Source organism: Thunnus maccoyii, chromosome 12 (assembly GCF_910596095.1).
Source record: "Thunnus maccoyii chromosome 12, fThuMac1.1, whole genome shotgun sequence".
In the NCBI taxonomy this organism is placed as follows: domain Eukaryota; kingdom Metazoa; phylum Chordata; class Actinopteri; order Scombriformes; family Scombridae; genus Thunnus; species Thunnus maccoyii.
In genome coordinates this window covers 18,113,463-18,139,183 of record NC_056544.1, presented here as the reverse complement: position 1 = coordinate 18,139,183, position 25,721 = coordinate 18,113,463, and the positions used below count along the sequence as shown (strand labels likewise).

Below are 25,721 nucleotides of genomic sequence, written 5' to 3'. Positions count from 1 at the left end.
ACGTCACCCATCACGTAATTGTACTTGAGATGGGGGAGGGTGTGATTGGATTTGGTGGAGGGGTGGTGGGGGGAAGTGGGGAGGGGGGGGGGGGGGGGGGGGGGGAGAAAATCGCAACGTGCACATCATTATAATAACCTACCTGACAGTTATGCAACCGCAAAAAAAATAAATATAAAAATTGGCTGCTTGCAAGATACAAATGTAGATGCTGCAATTACACTGGGAGTAGCATTTTATTGTGAGGTGTTATTGTCGCGGTCAGATCAAAGCCCCCTAAGTACTATATCTCATGTTGTAGGCCCACACATCCACACTTTCACACGAGTGCACGCGCACGTGCACGCGCGCAGATTGCAATATATATATATGCAAAAAATGCAAAAATACTGCATGTTTATCTTCCATTTTATATCTTACAACATATTTCTAAACCACATTTAGCTCAACAAACAAGCAAGGGGTATATTTTGCTAGAGGTATTATGGTCCTTTTTATTGGACATGCACGTGCACACATTTGTGTTGGTAAATGAAAAAAGAAAGAGTAGTCTTTATAAGCAAAAAATCACTAAAGGTAAACCACAAAAAGGTATTACACATCTGTCTGTCTTCTTATTGTGAACAAATGGGCTACAGGATTTGGTCATTAGACCAAGTTTCCCCACATCATGAATGTTTTATAAACATCACTACATATCTAAAAGGTCTTATCTCAGAAGAAGTGATGTGATACTGTATGGATCATAGTAAACCTTTCCTCACTGAAGAGGCAGCGACAGAGCCACCTGCTGGTTTGAATGCACATCACAACAACAGCTGTTCAAGGCCAAATGACTGACACAGACAGTCAAGGTTCCACTGTTGGTGCAGCAGTGTGGTACACGTTGGTCGTCTGAGACAAATAAACATAAATGTCATTTGTATCACGTGTATCATGTATTAACATATGTCACACTGTAAAGGACAGGTTCACAGTCTGTCTCACAGTAAAACAGCAGTCAGGTGCCTATACAAACAGTGAAAGAGGTTTTCCTTGCTGTAATCATTCCTCCTGTTCATAATAGCAATTAAAAGATCTCCTTCAAATGTGCTTTCAATGTAAGTGATTTAGGCCCAAATCCACAGTGTGTCCCCACAGTCATTTAGTGAAAAATGTTTTTAAAAGTTTATCCGAACCTTATATGAGGCTTTAGCAGTCTGAGTCATATTAAGTGGATATCTGCAATATTTTTAGTCTTTTTGGCATAAAGTTCCCTAGATAGATAGATAGATAGATAGATAGATAGATAGATAGATAGATAGATAGATGCAATGAGGTAGAGTGGGAGTATGAAGATGTGCAAATTCACCATGAGCAAAGTTATTGAAGGAGAAAAACAGAGCAGACTTTTGTTGAGACAGAAACTATAAAGCTGAGAGGTCTCTATTAGACAGAGGTGAGGTATTGTAGAGAGTTATTGCTTTGGGCAGGTGTATCGGTCCTTGTGACAGCAAAGATGAACCAGTCAAAACACACAACAGGAGCTGCCGCAACAGGCTGCCACCCAGCACGGCGCCATCTTGAAGTCAAGAATGAATTTGACTGTACATAGATGTATGAAATTAAGATAACACCCATCTTAGTGATCAAAATTCCTATTTGTCACATCTTGCAGAAACAATACATACTACAAAAGACAGTACTGGAGTCTGTTTTTCTTTCCTATGTTAATCTCATTGTGTTTACCTAATTCATTATGTAACCAAAACAGTTGTGAGAGCAGAGATGATAATTTACATCACTGAGCAGCTGCATTATGACACATAACTTTCTACTCTTTGGTACCAGCAGCATCTTGCCCGAGCAATTACAAATTCAGGACCAAGAACAAGCTGTTGTTTTGAACATCATGATCATTATTTATGATTTTCATAGTGAATGATATTTTGCTAAGTAAACAACTTCCTTTATGTCCATACATTGTGCTTACTGATAAGGGAGACCTAGTTAATGCATGTTTGAAGTTGGCAGATTATACATTTCTGGACACTTATAAGTTATTAAAATTTGAAGACGCAGACATACGCACATACTTCTGTTTACGTAACAGTGAACTACTTCTTCAACATATTGCACGTCACATTCTGTGTGCATTATCTTCAGCCTTCTGCCACCATCTGTTGACCAAATTTGGAACTTTCCCTTCCAATAAACACATTACTATGCTCATCCTGTTGCTCTCCATTTTAGTGTAAACAACATTTAAGGCAACATTGATTGTTTAATCTGGCTGTAAGGATTTTATCACCCTCCAGTTCATTTCATAACAATGTTACATTTATGACTTATTTGCATAATGATGCCAGCCCTGCTTGTAGGTGAGCTCTTCTCATAAATAGGAAGCAGCGGGGAGCCAAAAGTTAAATTTGGCGGATCTGAAAACAACTTGATGCAATAACTTTCTTATTATCTGAAGATTGCAAGCCTTACTCAGGGTTCTAAGCTCTGTGCAATAATATGAATTATGCAGACAATTCTCGGGCTCATTTAATATGTATTTACGCATGTTAATGCTGGCACTGTTATTATGACCCATCTTTTCATCCAGGCTCCTCGTGTCATAAGGGATATGACACAAGAGTCTGCTTTAGGGCTTTCATTCTTGGCAAATGTCTAACCTAACATGTTGTGATAACAGTAATGTGGCACATAGATTCTGCATCATAAGTAATACTGATTTCTCATCACATTATATATCTGAATACGAAGGATATTCGGAAACAATATGTCTGGAAAGAGAATTTACTAAATCAATTAGGTCCCTTAATATCATGGCCATCACCCAGTTTTATTTATGCAAACGTACAAATAAATACTAACTGAAAGAAGAAGCAAGAGGAGATTGTGTATTTAATTATGTTCAACGCTTCCCCTCCTAAATTATTTAAATAAGTTAAAAAATAAGTTTAGGTCTGTTTCACAGAGCTGCACAATGGCCTTAGCAAGTTAAAGTGTTTCATCTCACAGCTGAGTAATTTAAGCTTCTGGCTCCAAATGATCTGCAAGAGCGTCTGAGAGCTGCCCCGGGACACTAGAAGTTGCCATGAATACTAGAAGAGTTTCATTTACACCCGCAGAAAGAAAAGTGGGACAGCAATATTTATGAAACCTGTTTGAATTATTGATTCTCATTTTCAGTTGCAGAGATTAGGACAAAATCCAAATATTCAAGCTGAATTTTACTCGTCTTAGTGAGTTCTTGTTTCCAAAACCTTCATGTGAATCTTTACAAAGGCCCCCATAATAAAACCATTTCACATGAAGGATATCTTGCTCTTGAACTGTGATAACATTGCTTTGCTGGAGACAAGATGGAGCCAGTCTCAAATCATTGCATATTTAACCATCAACCACAGATGATCTAGTGGAAACGCCTTCTGGCAATGCATCATGCACACTGAATGAAATGAAGTTGCATATTTATTTATTAAATCATATAGCCATAGTTGCACATAATGCACAGCTGAGCAGTGGAATCAAAGGAAGAACTTTCATGTTTTCACATTCAGCCAGATGCAGGGAAGATTTCACATACTTCCATTTTTACATTGATTGCTTTATTTACTAATAATTCTGCTATTTTTCTTCACTTAAAACACATGCATAGAAACTCTTTAGTTCAGTGGTAAGCAGCGATGTCATTCCAGCTGACCAGAAAATATAGACAAAGCATTATGTGATACATTTATGGCAGTGTGTGAAGTCATCTGATGTTCCTGGCTCCCTTAGTTTCCTCTTCATCTGGTTACATCTTTCCCTATGTGTCATTCCTCCAGCCAAACCTCAAAATTGTGGAAGTGGAAGATTTCAAAACCCTACACTTGGGATTTTTTAAAAACTTTGATGTGTCTATTGTGTATGTAAATAGATGATCTTGATCTCAATGAGACATCCTGTTTATAGAGTATTACCTGACAAAAAAGGAAGAGCCTATTGACTTACCTGTGTAATAGGCGGGTAATTGTCAGCAGCAACTCATTGGGGTTCATATGGAGCTTTATTCATAACTTGAAGTCCCCCTCCGCAAATGTGCTTTGTTCATTGTTACTTCACTTGAATGTTTGACCTTCACTGTGCAGAATGATGTATGTTCAGAGTTTGACACAGGAAGGCTGTTTTCACATTCAGCTACTGAAGTGGAAATTTTCTCTGTGCTTACCGATAATCTGAGTTCAAGGTGTGTACCTACGTGCATGACATCATAACTAGTTTTGATGTCAATTCTAGTCCAGTATGCGGCTTACACAAGAGTGATGTGGACACTTGAAACCTCCAGTGCACATATGCTGAGAATGAACGTAGTAATAGGAAGCATCTTGTGTCCAGCAGTTAAACTTTTGAAATGAAAAATATCTGCATATTCATAGTTTTTGGATTTTTAATGAGGTAGAAGGAGGAGATGTAATTTTAAGAATTTCTAACCAGGTAATTTTATATTGAAAAAGAACAGACAGACGCAAATTATTATTCAAAGCAGAGTCTTTTGTATGTCTTAAAACAATCTTTAATGTATGTTATTAAACTATCCATTGAAAAAGCACAAGGCAAAGTAATAACGTAGGTCAAACTGATGAACTATGTGAGGCTGATTTTAATGTCATCCCTTTATTGAAGTATAATGCACTGTATGCTCAGTCTTCAGTCTGCTGGAGCTTTATATATTTTTTAAACCTCAGATTTAGCAGAAAAGAAGAGATAGTTTATTTATATAAAATTATATAGGAGCAAGAGCCACATTACTTAGTCCAATCATCTTCTGTTAAATGTGGTCATACACACATTGAAGTGGTTTGTTTTCCATGGACATAAAACTCAGAATGGGTCCTGTGTGATTTGCTTTGGTCTCTCATATTGGGTTTATTGATGATATTTGAGTGAGCCCAGTGAAAAATTTCATTTAACAGAGTTTAAAATAAAAATACATAATAACATTAAAAAAACATTACAAACCTTTCAAACATTAATTGACGAGAGAAAAGAGGGAATTAGTAATAAAGGACAAAAATATGTTTCTCAGTGCAAAAACTTGATCTAGTAGCTCACTCGAGGGCAGCATCATTTCATGAGCAAACTGAACTAATAGCATGAGTTTGTATTGATTCTCTTCACTCTTCTGTGCCATCAAGACACAGTCAGTCAGTCTAAAGATGTAACCAATGCAGCTCTAAAAGGCACTGACTGGCCTTACATGCTTCTGAGAGATTTCAGAGAGCTGTGGCTGGATCAGGTAAGTGACCTCACTGGCTGCTTTTGCTGAGTGACTCACTCTGTTTCTTGCTAAGGTTACAATTATGAAACGATTTCAAACACACTGAATAAGACTCTGCAAGAAAAACAAGTAATTTCATATTACTGATTGCATGTGCGTGTGTCTAGAGGAATAATTTTGCTGTTGCATTAATTGTTGTCAAATGTCACAGATTTGCTCAATATTGTCAAATTTTATCTTAAAGATACAATTATTTTGTAATAGTGCATGGATAATGAGTAGGAAACAGGCACAGTGCCCATTAGTGCCTCCAAGTCTCAGAATTGTCACATATTGATGTTTTTTGAACCTCAACAGAGTTCTAAGTCAATTGCTAAAATATCACGGATGAGCTGCAAGAACTTAAGGAGATGATGGGACACGATAACAGAAGTATTGAGTTTATTATTAAATGAGGAGACTAAAATGACACACACAAACATTGCATTGTATCACAAAATGTACTTTATTTATTTATTTATCTATGTATTTAAACATAAATGTTACCATTTGATGTACTGTGCCAGTTAGCTTATAGCTAATTTTCATCTGCAGTCCCTTAGGCAGGTCACAATTAAAACATATAACAGCACAATAACAAACAGCAAAAAACACACAGGACAGATAATACACAATACAAAGCTACACACAATAGCATATCACATACATCCACAATGTCAACTAGAACGGCAACATGATTTTTTTATGATACATATAACAAAGCTGATTAATTTATCCTTATAGCAACATATTTACAAAACTATTTTTTCATGCTACAACACTCAATCACATACAGATTACAGAATATTCGAATCTGCTTGTTGCAACTCTGCATAAAAACTGCAATCTTTGGAAATCTTGGAATCTTAACCAGAATTTAAAATTAAGTTCTGTGGGTTTGAAAAATGCTTGGCCACACAAGATATGTTTGAATACTGGACCTGCATGTGAAAGTCACTGAAATTAGTTTAAATCATTCCCATATGGAAATTCTCTCTTCATCTGAACCCACGGGAGGTACATAGAATAGTCTATACCAACAAATGTAAGGATTTGAACCTTGAACTTCTGGTCAAAGAACTGCCTTTTTATTTAAAATGTTGCGTTGAGTCAAGATTACATCATATCTGTGGACATTTTAAGGACTACAGTGACCTCCTGTACAGTGACCCCTTGCATGGTGAGTGTAACTGAACTGTTAGGCACTGTAATAAAAAAATTCAAATCTTTTTGTCACATATAGTGGAAAAGTAACGCACACCAAAGGTTGAAGTAGGGTGCTGATCACTGGAAGCAGATTCAAAAACAGGAAAAAAGTGTCACACACTCTGGCTCCATATGTATTTCTCTTTTATTTTGATGATGTTGCGGCCCTCAGGCCTTCTTCAAGATCAACAATCAGGATCAGGATCAGATCTTTTTGTCACAACACTTTTGACTTAAGTGATATATGATGGTGCAAGAGCTGCAGAGGAGAAAAAAGGAAACACCCATTTGTTTCCACTGATGTCTTTGGGTGAAATAAATTATGGTGATACAGTGACCTCTAGGGGAAGTTCAGCTTTATAAAACTTAACCTCCTTCATTAAAAGATCAGCTTAGCTAAATTATATTAAAATAATCAATACACAGAACAGAAACAGAGACAATGGCCCTGGGTAATCCACAGACGTGCCTATGGAAAGTTTTTAGTATATCTTGCCGTTAGTAGAAATACAATTTAATTACTGTTGATGTTGCTTTTACAATTTGTAATACACAAACTCCCACACATTTTAGTAAAAGTTTGTCATATTGTGCATCAGAAGTTGCATTGACAGTTATGATGGTACTAAGCATAATTTTCAGTCAGCCAATTTATGTAGGACAGATTTATCAATGTTAATACATAATGTACAGAGATGATATTTGAGATCAAAATCTAGACCATGTCCCAGAACCATACACTAAGTAAAACAGGAAGAATGACAGCAACCCATGTCCATTGATTAAAATCAAGACATACTAAAAAAAAAGAACACTAAAGGATATAAAGGTATTGATTGTTGTTTGAGAAAAAAAATGACAATCTTTTAATGTAACTTTGTACTTTTTTTTTTTTTTTGCATAGAGCAGATTTGCATTTCTTCGGCTTTTATATCTTAGCTTGCAAATGATATCCACATAAGAATGTGTACAAATATGAAATATGTACATGAAAAGTTCTCTATATATGAAAACTCCAATCCCCAAACTACCTCCTCTCTGCAGCAGAGGAGAATCGTCCACACACTGCAGCCTTACATTAACCACACCCCTTCTCATGTTGCAGCAAAACACTCGACAGCGTTTTTTTCCTGTTATTTTCCCAGAATACACCTTGAAAAATACAGTGACGAACGAACATACTGATGGAAAATTCGACACTATTATGAGATTCTAACTTTTTGAACTTAATCAAAAAGGTGCACATTTTTATTTTTACTTAACTGATCCTAAAAGCAATATGATAAATAAAAACAAATAATAAACTAAATATATTAATTAAAAAGTAAATTTTTAAATATTAAAAAAATAATCAAAATGATTCAAGCAGAGATTATCTCTTAATGTTTGACTGATAAAGGGGTTGATTTCATGCTGAATGTTATTTTGATGTGCCAAAAGAATAATTGAATAAACAAATAACAATTGATTTAAATACATGAATACATTTTAAAATAGAATTAGAATTAATGAATAGAGTAGTAAAATTTCAATAATTAATTTATGACAGCTAAGATAATATATAAAAAATATAATGAAGTAGACTCACATGATGGGACAAGACAATTTAGCTAAGTTACTATAACTTGCATATTAAATATTTGATGAAGCTCATTGAAAATATACAAAAAAATGACTAATGAATAATCAGAATCAGAATCATGTTTATTGGCCAAGTATGTTTACGCATACAAGAATTTACCTCCAGTTCAGTGATTCAATGTGATTACACAGAATAACAACACATCAATCTCCAGAATGATGTACAAGGAATGTCTATAAGCAGGCAAAATCGTTTCTGTAAACTGTTAACAGGATACAAATAATGCAAAGAGATAAATATTGAATGGTAAAAAAGTGACATGTTGCTTTACACACATATAGTAGGTGGTTATGTACAGTATACACGGCCTGTTCAAATATACAATAATGAATTAAATGTATTGCACATTTTGTGTTTTAGAATAAAATAAATATAATTTGTAGGTGCCATGGGTATTATAGTTTTACAGAATTATTGCACAGTGACAGAGTTAACTATTTATAAGTGTGACGGATAAGCATACAAATAAGCTGATAAATTCAGCATAAAAGGTAGGACACTGAACTTTCAAAGTTATCAAATGTAGAAGTTAAGATAAGCTTACAAAAACAATGTGGTACACTGGCCTTTAGTTGGATCGCTGCTGAGCGGATCGTTTTGAACCGCCCACCAGCAGATGACAACAACAAAACAGACCGAGCACTGAGAGGGTGTTAGCGGAGTTAGCTACCTGAGATAAACAACTGGTGGTTCACTCCGTTTGTTACACCATCCCGAGTGGAGGTTGCCAAATTACAAATTTATTTTATAGCTGTATGGTTAATATGTACAACTAAACATGGCTGCCAGTTATTCTAGTGTAGTTTAGTACAGCTAACAGTGGCTAAATGGCTTGCTAAGCTAGCTCTATGTATGCCAAGCTAAAACAGGTTAGCTAGCTAGCTTTGTTGCTAGCTTGTTAGCTAGCCAACTCGCCCAGGCGAGGTGGAGACCAAGAGCAGGGAGATGCGAGCAAAGTGAGGTAAGACCAACGAAATCATTTATTTAATTAATCCAGTGTGGAACATCACCCTTATACCAATATACGTCTAAACAGGTGTTGTTAGATAAGTTGGCTAATCTTACTATGTTTGTCAAATTAATCGACGTTAGAAACAGCTATATAGCGCTAGCCTGACAGCTGTGTTAGCTAATAGCCAGTTAGCACCGTCAGCGGGTTATTATTGACTAGCAGTTGCTGGTAGCCTCTTCTTTGGCACCGAAACTATGACTAACCGGAGGCCTCGGGGTTAATAGGACCGGTTATATGTTTCCAGCTCTAAAAACAACACACTTGAACTCGCGTAACCCTGAATGATTGCAGGCCCGCAGACGTCCAAGCCGTTATTAATGGCAATTAACGTAGCTAACTAATAGTGACATAGTCTGTGACAGCAACTTTGCTGTTAAGGTGTTTAAAATGTAACGTAAACAACAGTCAGCTGTTGGTGGTTAGTTAGCACTAACTCTATTATATAATACCGTTGAATTTGGTGTCTCATTAGTGCAGCTTTTTCCCCTTTAAAACGAAACTAATGTGAACTGTCTTTGTGAGGCCGCTAAGAAAGATTGACTTTGTCTTACTGTACTCCACTCACAGTAGACAAATGTATTAGGTGACCTCTTGTATGTCAGAAACTTGACAATAGGCAGTAACCAACGACTGGTGACTCAGCTACTTAGATAATTACTCGGTAGACAAGAAAATGCAAGGGCCTTACAAATTAAGGTGGAAAGGTATATGTTTGCCTTCTGTGAAAACTATTGATACAAACAGTTTTAAGGAATAGAGTATGATAAAAAAATATCCTTATAATTATTGCCTATGTTGTAACAAGAAAACACACAGAATAGGTATCAATCATCTAGCTATATAGCTTTGTGCTGTGAGTGAATGGCATCACCTGTCACCAGAACTCATTAAAGGAAGACTCAATAAAATGTAAAAGCTGAGTTTATCAGCTTTCTCATGTTCATGTTTGATTGTGGTTTTTTTGCAGGGTGGCCTTGAATGACTAAATGAGCAAGATAGCCAAGAGCGAAGAACTCTGGGAGATTCAACATGAAGTTGTATGTGTTCCAGGTCAACAATGGCAGCACATTGACATTTGACACTGATCTTGCTGTCCAAACGTAAGAAACTGGCATTATATCAATATTACTCAGAAATATTGGTCAGTACATTTTGGCTGTTTTTACCTAAATATTTTCTTCTTTCTTTATTCTTTGTCTCAGTGTACTGGAGCTTAAACATGCCATCCAAGCCAAATATAAGATTGCAATTCAACATCAAGTCCTTGTTGTCAATGGAGGGGAATGTATGGCTGCGGAGAGGCGAGTCTGCAGCTACAGTGCTGGCACTGTAAGTGTATATAATTTGTCAGGGCATTTTCAAACCTGTCTTTCGCTTGCTCTGATCCAAAACAGTGGATTAGTTGGTAAACTTGTTGCTTTTCCCCTTTGGTTCAGTTTTTTTTCACACTGAAAAAATTCAAGCGAAACAAAATGCAGTTGTAATTGCCTTTTTGTTGGGTCAGATCAATGTTGGATCACATTCTCACCACAAATTGTTTTAGTCCACACCCGAGTATGATTGCTATCTTCAGATCTGCCCAAACTAAATATACCATAGGGGAAACAAACCAGTCTCAGATTTAACCAGACTAAACAACACAGGTTTGAAAACGCCTTTCTTTGTCTCAAAGGTAAACAGGTTCTATATGTAATGCCCTGATCGTTGATGTCTTGCTTTCAATCTTTAGGAAACCAACCCCATATTCCTATTCAACAAAGAGATGATCTTGTGTGACCGGGATCCAACGATCCCCAAAACCACCTTCTCGATTGAGAGTGAGATTCAGGTCAAGGTGGAGGAGTCACTACTGATGCCAGCTGTCTTTCACACCGTTGCCTCGCGAACACAACTTGCTCTGGTAATTTATTTTTCTGGAAATCTGCCTTTCATTGGGACAGTCAGGCTTTGTTTGGATTTGCAATTTGTTTGGAATGTTTTTCTGTTATTGTGCATTACCCTTTTGAAATGAACACATTTTTAAATGATGTACATTATTATTAAGTGTAATATAGGTGTAATATAAAATCATTCTAAATGACCCATTAACTATGGAATACCCCTGATTTGTCCTGACCTTGTGCCTCTCCAGGAAATGTTTGAAGTTGCCAAGAAACTTTGCTCTTTCTGTGAACGTTTGGTTCATGATGAACACCTCCAACACCAAGGCTGGGCTGCTATTATGGCTAATCTGGATGACTGCACTCTGTCCTATCAGAAGTTGCTCATGAAATTTGACACCGCGTACTCAAATTATCAACACGACTTGGAAGAAATTAAGTTGAAACTTACAAAGTAAGTATTGCCACCTAGAAAATGATATTTTGTTAACAGTTTTGAACTTAAGTTACAAAGTGCTGTATGCTTATTTGTAATGTCTACATATTGCATTTGCTGATGTAACATTCATTTAAAGTAACAATCTTAGCTCAAGTAAATAACTCAGAAATAATAGTAAAGAAATGTAAGTAATGATATATTTTTGAAAAAGAAGAAATGAGGTTGAACTTGGTTTCTGAATGCAACTTTTCCTGTTCTTACAGGTTGGGGACAGCCGTTTCTGTAATGGCCAGGATACCACTGCTGGAATGTTTGACAAGACATAGTTACAGAGAAAGCATGGAGAAGTCCAGCTCAACCCCAGAAAAGGAATCAGATGAGACAGAAGAAGAAAAATCCACTGACTCTGTGCGCTGTGCTACTGATGCAAAAAGGCCCTCCAAGTTATCAACATCCTTCTCTGCTTCGGGGACAGCCACCTGTGAGCCAACTGGTGACCAGGAAACGAATGAAATGACTGACAGTGGTGGACTGAGAGCTGCCCTACTAGATGATGACACTCCCGAGCTCGCCAACCCGTCCTTCTTCAATGTCACACTATTAGACTGGATCAATGTGCAAGATAGACCCAATGATGTGGAATCAGTTGTGAGGAAATGCTTTGATTCCATCACTCGGGTGAGTCACCGTTTTGTGAATAGGCCTTTTTAAAATAGAGTTCTAAATATGAAGTCGTAAATTGTGGTGGAGGAAATCATGGAAGTCTGAATGGAAATGTTGTCTTTCAGCTTGACCCACGGATCATTCAACCCTTCCTGGCAGATTGTCGTGACACAATTGCCAAGCTAGATAATCAAAACATGAAAGCCATCAAAGGGCTCGAGGACAGGTTGTATGCTCTAGACCAAATGATTGCGAGCTGTAAGAAGTTGGTGAATGAACAAAAAGAACTTGCTCAGGTACGTAAAGGAAAAGAAAAAACGCTTTTTAATTTAATTTCTACATTTTCTACTAGTTTTCAAGATTTGTGCTTACGTGTATCTCTTACAGGGATTTTTGGCCAATCAGAAGCGGGCTGAAAACCTGAAGGATACATCTGTTCTGCCTGACTTGTGTCTGAGTCACACCAACCAGCTGATGATCATGCTGAACAACCACAGGAAGCTGCTAGACATCAAAAAGAAGTGCACCACTGCCAAACAAGAACTTGCAAACAACCTTCAAGTCCGACTCAAGTAAAACCTATAATCTTCCCTAATATTTAATGCCTGTCCTACTTGTTCTATAACTCACTACTATCTGTATATTGTAATTTTGGCCTGTTTTATGGAATTTAGGCTGGTTTTAAAAATGCCAAAGTCAAGAGAAACATGTTGCTAACTTTATGATTTTTGCATTAGATGGTGCTGCTATGTGATGCTTCATGCAGACCAGGATGGAGAGAAGCTTCAGGCTCTACTCAGACTTCTGACAGAGCTAATTGAAAGAGTGAGGGTGGTGGATGCCCTCAGTACCGTGCCCCAGATGTACTGCTTGGCGGTGGTGGAGGTCGTCAGGAGAAAAATGTTCATGCGCCACTACAGAGAGGTCAGTGCTAAATGTTATTATTGGACACTAATTATGTATTCAGACATCCTGATACAAACAGGCAGGGTCTCTTGCCTCACTGAATATGTGGCTTTTGGGCGTGTTTTTAGCGCTGAACACATAATTTACATATTTAGCTGTAATTGGGCTGTTGTTGTCTGACTTTGCCACTGTGCTAAAGAGAGAATTATGTTGTTCACTGGTGCTTGACAATTAGGTTCATTACCAAATGTTTGTTTTGTTTTGATATTTGAGGGAATACTTGCTTGCTCTTTTTACCTTGCAATTTATCTAACACTCCTGAAACTGTTGAAAATTATAATATGATAAGAGGCATAGATTAACTGGCGTTGTGTTTCTGTATCTTATCTATCTGTAGAATTAAACCTTGTCTAGATGGCATTTGATGTGGCACATCCTATTTTGCAGGCTCGTGAAGGACTAGGAGTCTACCACAGTGTAGTTTTGGAGCTGTGCCATATGCTGCTGCTCCTCTTGCATAACGCCAAAAAAAATAAAATAAAATAAATATATATATATTCACTTATGTATGTTAATGGAGTGGACAAAATATTAGGAACACCATTGAATATAATGCACCCCAGTACACTACCTCCACCCACTACAACCTCAATAATATACATAAAGTAGAATTATCGCCTTTCTGACAGTGTCAACTAAAACTGAAAATGTATAAGCTTTGTAAATGTAGAATTTATGGCAGAGCTGTTGTGTTAGATTGCATTAAATTGCACAGGTGTACCTAATGAAGTGGCCGGTGAGTGTATTTAGCTTCACCTGACAATGGCTGTCTCTTTTCCCTTTGTATCACGACGCCTAAATGCACTGTAAACATGGGAAATCGTTGGAAACTAATAATGCATTAATTTTGCTCATATTTGTCATCTCTTTTATACAGCTGATTTTGTACTGTGCCCATATTTGATGCAACAGGAAGCTGCTCCTGTTGCATTTCTTTGCTTTCCCTTTCTATTTTTTAAACTGCATCTTTAACATATTTCCTCTGAAGAGCCTGATTTATTTGAATCATGAATAACGGGGACAATAAGCCATTGATTGTACAGTCATGGACATAGATATAACTACATTTCCATCTTCCATCAAAGACATGAATTATTTTGATGTTGTAAAATCTTCACTTTTACCCTTTTCAGTGGGCCTATGCACTTGTGAAAGATGGCAAACAGCTGTACGAGGCGGAGAAGTTCAAAAGGGAAACCTTTGGGAAACTCTTCAGTAGGTGTCTTTTGAAAACTCTCATCTGATGACATTTGAACTGTTACTGTAGAACGTAGCGCTCCCTTTGAAATCACAAATCAATTCCGACCAAGATCAGAGCTCTGAGATCTGTTAACTTTTTCTTTTTCAGGGAAGTCATTCCTCAGAAATCGTTTGTTCAGAGGACTCGATTCGTGGCCTCCAACATCATTTTGTGTAAGTTTGAATTTAAGACCATTTTGAGTTGTTGAAATCATGTGTCATAATATTTCTACAGTATTTTACAGGGTCTATTTTCTTTTGCTCTGTTCATTGTTGTTCATAGACACGGAAGCCCAGAAGGTTTGATGATGAACTTCCAGACATCTCACTTGAGGACCTGCAGTACTTGAAATCTTGTTGTCCTTTAGAGGTGCAGCCTTTCCTCATGTAAGTCACCAGCTGTGGCTATTGAAATACTTTTCAGTCTAACCAGAAGTGTCCAAGGATATGGCCAACAAAAACTGATACATTTGAAAGTTTTATTTTCCTGAATCTCGGAGGATAATGAGACTTAAGGCTAATTTATGGTAGGTCACTCAACACTTTTGATAAGTGTCCCTCAAAGGAAATTAAAGAATTGTGCAGTGTTTTCAATAATGCTTTGACGAAAAGTTTTAGTTGTCTCCATGGTAACCAGATGCTATCCTCCAGTCGGCTTGTTTAGTTACATTATATCATCCTGATGGGACTAATAAAACAAGAACGTTACAAGTTATCTAAAGTTACAGACCAAAATATCAATGAGGAAGTTCAGTGAAAACTACAATCTCCATAGTGACGTTGGTAACACTACCCATTCACATTGCGTGACAAAACGATGGTGTTCACAACATAACAAAATCCTCCAGGTGCGTGACATGAAAGTGTTGAGCGACACTTTTTTCTGTCAAACACATCATTTCTGTTGAGCGACACTTTCAGAAGTGTCAAGCAACCTACCATAAATCAGCCTCAACTCACAAGTAATCCAATAATGAATTTTACACAGGATAGTTATCCAGCAAATGCAAATATCTTGCTTCATGAGACAGGTCCCTGATCATTGATTTCTGCATTTCTTCACACTAAATCTTGATCAACTAGTAGATTACATTTTCTGTGGATCTTTAGGAACTACCAACTTCATCAGGCACTTCTCAGTTAAGCCAATTTTCCACACCCTGTGTGTGACATTATAGCTCGTAAAATCATATAGGGTATGTTGGTTGGGGAGGGGCCGGGATTGACGTCCATGCAGGGAAATGTATGGGAGATATACAGGCTGCTTTTTTGTTTGTTTGTTTGTTTGTTTTTGACATGTTATAAAGTTAACGTTAAAACAGGCTAGTATGTCCTAATAGCACTTAGTTGCAACCTCTGCCCTAGACTGCTTGTACTAAAAGAAAACCACATTCTGTCCTTGATTTAATTCCTGGTATTTTTTTAGGGTTCCTACAATGTGTGACTTCGAGCCCTTGAATCACCATGTAGCGAAGCTTCAACAGCTTGTCCAAGCTGCACAGAGTGTGGATGAGATGTCTCAAACTATAACCGACCTGCTAAGTGAACAAAGGGTAATGATGCCTTCACACAATGCATTAAAAACCAAATGCAAATAAAACTTTAACTAACTTTGTCAAGTCACATGTCAGCTTACTCCTCCTCTCTGTCTGTCTGCTTTCTCTGTAGAACTTATACTGCACAGAAATACAGTGATGCCTTTGCTGTTTTATTGCAGTTTGGTAGTTTATGGATACCAGTAAAACGTGGAAGATAGAGAAATGTTTGAAGTCTCAATTATGTTGAAATGGATACAGTGGCCATTAAAGTTAGTGGAAATTCAGGCTGATAACTTTTAAACTTAGTTGTAATGTTGGCTTCAAATCATACATTTTAAGCCATTAAATGTTTTTGATTGATAATAGCCCTTTGTACACATACAAAATTGTTCTTAGTATGATTTTCTATTCTTTCTAATTTCATGATTGAACTCAAATCACCTATTTGTATACGCTCTCACCTGGTCTTCATGTCCTCTGTCTTTCAAGGTATCCTATAGTCAGAGCGCCCAGAGATCAACTCCGTTGACCCCACAGTCCACAGAAAGCATACCTGGGACCACCGCATCGATGTCCTCCAAAACCCCCGCTTCACTTAACCTTCAAGGGCCCAGCTGCCAGCCCCTACATGTTCCCGTCCCAGCTCCCTTAGAGGACCTATCTCCAGACAGCATTGATGCACAAACATTTGACTTTGAAACCATTGCCCATCCGAACATGGATCCAGTCCTGCAGCAGGGCTCCCTTGACCTGGATTCTCTAGCAGAGAGCCCGGAATCAGACTTCATGTCTGCTGTCAATGAGTTTGTGATTGAAGAGAACTTGACCTCTCCGAACCCTATCAGTGACCCTACTAGTCCTGAAATGATGGTGGAGTCGCTGTATTCTTCTGTCATCAATGCTATTGACAACAAGCGTATGCATGATACCACGATACTAGAGAGGGAGAACTCAAGGATCATTGTTCTCAGACAAGTTATCGACAAATACCGATCTGCTGCAGAGGAGTCCCATTCCAACTTAAGAAGTGTAAAGGATGATCTGTATCACTTACGAGGTCTGGTATTAAAAGAACAACATGACTTTGGCTTTGTCCTGAGGAGTTTGACCACAGAAGTGCACAACATTGTGGACAACATCTGCCAGACCCATGAACTGGAGTTAAAGGAGCAGCATCAAAGTGAGCTTCTCTCCCTTCGGCAAGAGCTTGAGAAACAGGTCCACACACTAACAGAGGAAAACCAAGTAAACCAGAATATTGTCAGAGACGTGCAGCGCGCCATGCTGGAGCTGGAGGGACTCATGGAGCGCAAAGAGAAAGAACTTACTCAGCTCGAGAGTGAGAAAGAGCGATGGCTTGAGACTGAGAACAGCCAGACAGAGAGGATCAAAAACCTGGAGCAGAAGATCAGCAATCAAGCCGAAGAGCTCGAGACTCTCTCAGCTTCAAGAGACTCTTTGACCAGCCAGCTTGAGAATCTGCACTTTGAGATTGAACGTGGCCAGCAGAAGATCCGGCAGGAGTTGGAGGTTGTTGAGCAGTCACACTTGAAGGATCTGGAAGACAGACTGAAGCAGGAACACCAGGCAGACCTGGAGACCCTTACCAAGGATAACCAGGAGTCTCTGGAACATCTGGCTGCTGAAAATAGGGCCAAGTTAAGCCAGGCAGCTGATCAGCATACCGTTGCTCTTAGAGAGAAGGACAACCAAATCAAGGACATAGAGGCTCGTATTACTGAGCTTGCAGAACTTCGCTGCAAACTAGAGGTGGAGTTAGCCCTCAAAGAGTCAGAGACAGAAGAGGTGAGGCTCTTATTTGAGGAGGCCAAGATGCAGCAGACTGAGGCTGTAAAGTCCCAGGTAGAGGCTGAGACTAAAGTCCTCCGCGAAGAGCTGACAGATATCAAAAAACAGCTTCAGGTAAAAAACGAGGAGTATGAAGTGGACCTTGCAGAGCTGAGGACTCTCATGAGGATTGAGAAGGACCACTGCATCTCAGAGCTGGTTGACAGACACGAGGAGGAGACTATCTCATTGCGCAGCGAGCTCTCCTCCCTGCAGCAGCAAGCCCAGGATTCTGTCAGGACCCACGCTGAGGGGTTACAGAAACTTAAGCAGGAATTAGAGCAGCAAGTGTCTGCTCTAAGTGAAGAAAAGGAAAAGCAGTTGAGGAGTTCTCAAGAACTGGAGCAAGAGTTGAGGACTGTTATCAGTAATTTGCAGGCAGAGAATGACCTGCTCTGTAAAAAACTAGAGCAGGACAGACAAGCAGTTGAGAAGGAAGAGGCCTTTAAGGTTGCATCACCAGATGCCTTTAAAGAGTTAGAGCAGAAAAAGGAGGAGATGGAAAAGAGACTGTCAGACAAAATTAGAGAACTTGAGAATAAGCTTCAGGACAGACAATCCTCAAAGAGGTAAATATTTGCTCACAATAACAAACAGCACACAGAAGTCTAGTTATTGTTTTGCACTTTTTTGTGTTTTCAAGTTATAAAAACGTTTGATGTTGATGGTTTATCCAAATTTAATTTTCTTAAATTTAAATTGTTCGCTGAAATCTGAGATTAAATATGTAAATAGTCTGCTGTACTGAATTAACTAATTCATCTGTTTGTGTGTGCTCTTATGTCCAGAATACATAATGCCTTTGTCAGAATTTAATTGTTCTTTGTACTTTTCAGTGATGCAGGGTTGTCGCTGCACGCTGACAGCCGTGCAGATGCCGGAGCACCTCTGTCTCTAGACTCAGCACTACAAGAGCGGCTGCAGCAGGAGAGAGCCTCCCTGCAGGTCCAGATGGAGCTCCTGGAGCAGAAGAAGAATGAGGAGATACAGAATCTCAAGACATCACTAATCGCAGAGCAGCAGGTTTGTATTTAGGTTTAAAATAGGCTGGAAAAACACTGTGTCACATGAGCTTGAAGTAGATTGGTAACTAAACCTTTATCTTATTTCCTTGTAAGACCAAGTAATGGCAAAGTAATTTATTATGTTTACACACTGCCTGAAACTTTATCAGCACCTCATATCCAACTGCACTGCACAATCACATACAGCTGTTGACTTTGTTCACAATTTGACGTGTGACTGCTTTGGGTGCATTGCGATTCACTTAACTCAGACAGCATTTTTAGCATTTTGAAATATGTGAGCAACCCAATGTTCACATATTTAGTATTTTTTGTAAAAGCATTTCTAACTATGTACAAGCACTGCCTAGTCAATTTTACACTGAGTGAACAGACAAATATAAACCCAATATACCAGTCCTATGATAAACACTAACCAGTAAAACCTCTCATTTTTAATATTTATTGACATTATCATTATCAGCCAATTACATTCAAGTTCAGTCCTCACATATTCAATCTATCAATTTATTTGTCTGGAAAGCCCAGTATGTTTTGAAGTAAGTCTGTGGTGGCATTAATCTCTGATTAAAGTCTGATTTCTTTACACCAAATGATACCAAACAGGCAGGCGAAGATTTTTTTCAACCCTGCATGAATTGGCATAACTTTTATTAATTATTTTGCTCCTAACTTTTGATTCATCCTTTGCTCTTTTCAAAAATTTCGTGCCAAAGTGACAATTCCTAACAAGTCTAGAAGAAAATTGGTAATTTGTGGCATCACTGATATCTTGACATATCAGACCTCTTTCTGCTGTCCTCCCAAGACAAAATACAACATATTGCATATTATAATTATACTGTCATTACTATTAGTGAAATACCAGCTGAGCTCACATAATTCTGTTTCATTTTTTATTACCAGGTATAATGAATTAATAAAACATCAGTTATAGAGAAAATACACAAAATATAACAGATTTGTTAAAACAACGAATCCCCATGGCTGCAAGCTGATCTGCATCCTTAGAACTCTGCAGTTAAAAACCATCCTCCTAAATTATTTATACTTTGATCTAGATCACCTGTTGGCTATTAAGCTTTTTTTTTTTCCTCCTAAAAGGTTATTTTCTTTCTTTCTCCAGACTAATTTCAACACTGTTCTAACCCGAGAGAAGCTGAAGAAGGAGCAGATCATCAATGAGCTTACAGAGAAGTTGCGGAAAGTTACCCAACAGCAGGAGAAGGACAAAGGTGAGTGAGCCAGCTTTGAGTGGAGGGTTATGATGTTGTCACGTCTAACGCAAGATACTGTTGACACAAATTGCATTTTTGAACTCTGTTCATGTTTAGATATAAGTTGTTGTCTTAACATGAGTATAGAAATGGAATCTCTTATGTTATACTTATTAAATGGTCACCAATCTTTTTTCTCTACTGCTTGCTACAGTATTTTATGAATAACCATTCTTTGATGTTATATTGTTATAGTTTGCCATGTTGTGCCTGTCAGTGTTGCTTATTTGTATTAACCTTTTGCAGCTCTGATAGAGACCCTTTCCGAGGACCGGGCTAGCGTCATGCAGGAAAAGAAACACTTGGAAGAAGAGCTTAACCGCCTCCGCAGCACTGCTCTGGTTTCCTCTGCCTTCTTCACTCCTAACCCCTCAGCTCAGGAGGTCACAGAAGCTGGAGCAGGAGCCGCAGCAGCATCCAGAGCTCTGGTTGTCGCTGGAGCCTCTTCCTCTGAGCCCCTGGCTGAAACTGACAGATTGGCCTCTGTGGCAGCCATTAGAGATGACGAACATGTCGACTCAGCAGTGGAAGCAAGCATGGTGACAGTCCAGTAAGCATCTACTCTCCAATAAACATGTGTTCATAATAGTTTGAGATGCGTCGTAATAATTATCTCACTAGATATAGTTCCAACTAAAACAGTTTGGCTAGATAAGTTTTAAATCCTTTCCTACCTATTTATCTATGATGATGTTTTTATACACACAAAAAACAGAAAAACAGGGTTACTTGGAACCATGGTTACTGGGAGAAATCAGGACAAGGCAGGAAATTGGTGAACATCTTTACATGCACTAACTGCCTTAACGTTGTTGTTACAAAACCTGTGCTAACATGAATTTGGCCAGTCAGTGTGTTTCTCCGAACGCCACCCCTTATTTTTTAACCAAGGTTGGTAAATTATAGGTGTCCTAAATGTAATATAAGAAACCTGTTGAGTGATATGCCACGGTGCAGTCTAAAAAGATTTTTTTTTTTAGGTCAGAGTGGTTTGACAGAGAACTGAGAGGACAATACAAGTATATACAAAGAGTCTTGTGCAATCAAAGATGAATACCACTGAATTACAGTTCTGTCTTCAGTACAGTGTAGTTGTCTTAAAAAGAATATAATTCTATTCTCTCATCTGTCAATCTGTCTACCAAAAGGGAAAACTAATTTGAAAAGATTGCTATAGACATATTTTAATCCATCAGAGGTTTAAAATCTATTTTCTGCTTCTTCTGCTTTTGTGAGAATGGAGGTAATATGACAGCAAAGATAACACAGACACCAGTAGATTTTATTTAGGCACGTATCCATTATTTAGATTGCTGCACTTTTTTCTTGTCCTTTATTTTGTTTTTTTTATCCACAGTGTTATGTTTTAAAAATAAGATGGCCTTTTGGCTTGCTAAAGGACATTGTATAGCATTATTTACCATTTCATTTTATATATATAATACAAGCAAGGAAAGGTATATAAGAAACAATTATGGAAAACTGTTTTGTATGTGAGTCATATACAACATACCCATAGCAAAGTTAAAACAAACTTTAAGATGGCAGCATTTATATACAATGTATAGAACATTTTGTCATGATGATTTGAAATTGGTCATCGGTCAGTGACAGAAAGAGGCTTCTGTGTTGTTGAGGGATTTCAAAAGACCATGACATTGTGTAAAATAGCTAAAAGTGGATGGACAGAGAGGACATTTGACAGTGGAGGCAGGCTAGGATCAGACAGAGTAAGTCTTCCATTCATTACTATTGAGATTAAGTATTTTAAGTATTATTAAGTATTTTCAAGATTCAGAATTACAGATTTATCTTCATATTTTAATCATTTTTCACCGTCTATATAATACATAGAGGTCTGTTAGACATTTCTGAATACTCTTTTCTTTTTTTGCAGTGATAATATCTTGATGTCAGAAGAGAAACAGCGGATACTCTTACTCGAGAGGGTAAATACACATAATCTATCCATCACATTGCATTCTATTGCACAGCAAGCAAAGTTTTTTTTTTTTTTTGTTTGTCTCTATTTAATCAATCCAATATATGTTTCAGACTTTACACATGAAGGAAGAAGAAAACAAGCGCCTCAGTCAAAGACTGGTCAGTTAATCATCATCACTGTGGGCTATGTAACATCTGCGCCACTAGGTGGCAGTAGCATGAAAGAGTAGAATCCTGACCCAGGAGGCCAAAGAGCTCAGTGAAGAAAAATCATTTTTTTAGGAAGATTGCTATTTGAATGTGCAAACAGAATTTTAGTGAAATTACATGCTTGAAACACAAACATATGTACTGTTTAAGTGTAAAAAAAATATATTTTTGTTGTTGAAAGGTTCTTTTCATCATCCTTGACATTGCATCATTCATAAGGAAACAACTGAAATTACATTTTAGTATAATGCTGTCAGTAGGGTAAAAGTACTAACTCTAATTATAAGCCTATTTCTAGCAAATTCCTAATCAGACATATGTTAAGTCCTTTAGGAAGTCATCCTTTGCCAGTATTGTTAACCCTTCTCTGTAACATGTGTAACATTGCCCTAATCCTTTTCTTTGTAGATGTCTCAAAGCATGTCGTCCGTATCGTCACGGCATTCAGACAAAATCGCCATCAGAGAGTAAGTGAATAAATAATAACAGAGGGCCCTAACATGTCCCTGCTGATGTGATTTTTAGCAGTTTTTGTTTTTAGCTAAAACCCTGACCATCATGAAATGCAGTATAATTATTCATATTATTATATAATTACCATTAATGTGTTGTCTTTTTGTTAGCAGTTTACAGAATCCAGTGTCATCATCCCTTTGTTTCCGTGTCCCGTCTTTTTTATGTTTCAGTTTCCAGGTAGGCGATTTGGTTCTAATCATCCTGGATGAAAGGCATGACAACTACGTGCTGTTCACAGTTGGTCCCACCCTCTACTTCCTCCACTCAGAGTCTCTCACTGCACTGGACCTCAAACCAGGTCAGCTTCACCTTCTACCTTTTTGTTACCATGATTAGAGCTGTAGTGTTGGCATTTATTTTGTGATGCGCTAATAGAATAAAGAAGTGTCAGTAATAGTTGCTAAAATGCTTTTTGTATCTCAAGAATGAATCAATTTATATCAAGGACTGAACGTATGTCTTCAAAAAATACTTGTGCCACAGGGATTTATTTCAGGGTTGCATTTTGCCTACAATTTGCTTTATAAACCTTACATTGCACACAGGAATTGATTAATGGTTAACTATGTGATTACTGAGTCTGTTTGTTTTGTTTTTTAGCATCAGGGACCTCAAGACGGCCATGGGTACTTGGAAAGGTGATGGAGAAAGAGTATTGCCAGGCAAAAAAGGTATGGAATTAATCAAAAGTTACGCCATTTTTTTAACTCATGTTTTAATGGATATTTAAGAACCAAGATATTGACATAGAATAAGTGTGTTCCTGGAAGTCTCCTTTATATTTTTTTGTAACGATTTCCACATTGGGGAGGGATTTCATTTTTGATGAATAGACTTGATCCGTGTCAGTAATGCTGTTACATTCATGTATTTATTCGGTTTGAATCTTCTTGCTGTCTCACAGAGCTGTCTCTCTTTTTGTCTCTTTTCCTTCACCAGGCCCAGAACAGGTTCAAGGTTCCTTTAGGAACCAAGTTCTACAGAGTGAAAGCTGTTCCATGGAACAGAAAAGTATAATAGCCAAGTAATGAGCTAAAATGTATATTTATATTGCTTAATTTTTGAAAAGAAACTTCACAACATAATTCATAACTTGAAAATTGAAAGAACTTAAAAATGGAAAGATCGCCATCATGCAATTTTGAGTTTTAGTTCAAAATCCCACCTGCTACCACATTTTTGTTTTCTTTTAAACCCAGATTGTTATTGTGGACCAAATGCTATTAACCTTATTAGGGCATTGCCCCTATACACTGTGGCATTCTGCCATTTGACCTGTGTGTAAAATTGAACAAAATTTGGATGTTAAATATTAGTTCTCATTATCAGCATTTGTCCTTTTGTGGAAAATACTGTGTCATTATCAACATAATTAAATAAAAATATACATTTATTATAAATGTTTATGGAGGAATGTTCATGGCATGCATATTGATATATTTTCTTTGATTTACTTATCCAGATAAATGTTGTAGTTGGAAATGTAGTTAATGCTGTTTGTTACTCACAAAGCAGTATGGCCCTCTGTCAATACTGAAATGTACATTATGACTGACTGATGGAAGCAGTCTTTGCAATCCTTGAAATGCACTTTCAAAAACAATGCTTTTGTTGATTTGAAAAGGGAAGTAATTGAGCTGTCAGAACTAAGTAAATATATCAGCACAAACTTCTCACTATCATAGAATATTGATATGTAGAAAGGAATACTTGTGACTGTGTTTCGTTATTGGAAGACATTGTACATTACCCATCAAATCACACATGTAACAATAAATGACTGTATTGTAAAAGATAGAGTTTTGAAACAATAAAGGATTGATCCCAAACATATTCTGCTGTTTTTGTGATCATGGATAATTACTGTACACTGTTGGGTATTTATAGTTGATGATAAGAAATATAAATTACAATGGACTCACACTTATCATGTTTTTATCATGGATAAAAACAGATTTCTGTATTTAAAAAAATAAAATGTTAGTGACTTTAAGGGCATTTGTAGTAAATAGCTTTTTAATAATGCTTTTAATATTTTCTGGGGGATTCAGGAGTCAACATGGAATAGCACAGTATAGTGTATTCATTTGATTTAGCATTTCTGCTTTTGTGGAAACATTAATGTTGGCACACTGCTGCAGGAAACAGACTTCAAAAAGGCTTCAAATCGGGGCCCAAGAACGATGCGGCCCTCATGGAGAAGGAAGCCCACCAACATCACTTTCCCAGTTCACAGCGGGGAGCATAGCAGCTCTCCGCCGAGCACTCTCTACCATGTGGGTCTAGGGGTGTTTTAACAATGTTTAGCTCTATTTTCTCCATTTAGCATAAGCCTGTTGTCACATTTGGATGGCTCCTTCATAAATTGATGGTGTGATTCCTACAATTTCGGGACAGGCCTGAATGACAAAATATGCAACACAACATTCGATACCGAGGTGGCTGGCAAGCACCAACCATGTGCACTGGACAGGCTCTTAGTGTAAATGTTTACAACCCCCCACTGAGCTCAGTGCTGCTGGGAGTCACTCTCATCAGGCTGAATGGGATTTAACATTGCCATGTGTAGTCTCTTGCTAGTTCCACCATTAAAATTGCCTTTGACTTGCTGTCAAACTTCTTTCTCTAACACTTGACTACTTATCTTCAGTGGTGTATCATAAATTTGGCCGTTGTTAAGCAGTGTGCATAGCAGTTTACAATGTGGTGTGCGTCTTTGTTTTTTTTATTTTTTATAATATTTATTTCATCATTTAATTCAACGAGAAAAGTAGCAATAATGTAATTAAAAACATTACACGTTATAAAGTGTCTTAGGACTGTCAGAATAAAAAATAATGCTGCTTTTCTTTATATAGCACATATCAGAGATATATAAACTAGAGATTACAAAGTGCTTTACAAGGAAATAAAGCAATTAACACAAAGTGAAAATAGAAAACCATAAAAATTTAAATCAGGTCATATATACAAATATACATGCTGCATATGTATTACATACATACATATACCAACCTACATATAAA

General features: G+C 37.5%; 1 protein-coding gene across 2 annotated transcripts; it reads left to right on the top strand.

Moving 5' to 3' along the window:
• Positions 1-6,222: 6,222 nt before the first annotated feature.
• Positions 6,223-24,528, top strand: rb1cc1 (RB1-inducible coiled-coil 1). 2 transcript variants are annotated; one of them, XM_042428859.1, is made up of 23 exons: positions 6,223-6,470; positions 10,118-10,250; positions 10,353-10,479; positions 10,880-11,050; positions 11,282-11,484; positions 11,733-12,147; positions 12,258-12,428; positions 12,520-12,704; positions 12,870-13,056; positions 14,232-14,313; positions 14,447-14,511; positions 14,621-14,724; positions 15,764-15,890; positions 16,365-18,292; positions 18,560-18,746; positions 19,875-19,983; positions 20,272-20,575; positions 21,923-21,974; positions 22,081-22,128; positions 22,588-22,646; positions 22,866-22,993; positions 23,296-23,365; positions 23,633-24,528. In XM_042428859.1, exons 2-23 carry the CDS (start codon positions 10,180-10,182, stop codon positions 23,721-23,723), a joined length of 4,884 nt encoding a protein of 1,627 aa, XP_042284793.1. In that variant the 5' UTR covers positions 6,223-6,470; positions 10,118-10,179; the 3' UTR covers positions 23,724-24,528. The 2 variants fall into 2 exon arrangements, with proteins under 2 accessions (XP_042284793.1, XP_042284794.1); XM_042428860.1 differs by lacking the exon at positions 6,223-6,470 and adding an exon at positions 8,750-9,099 and having other exon boundaries at positions 23,296-23,366; positions 23,635-24,528.
• Positions 24,529-25,721: the final 1,193 nt, after the last annotated feature.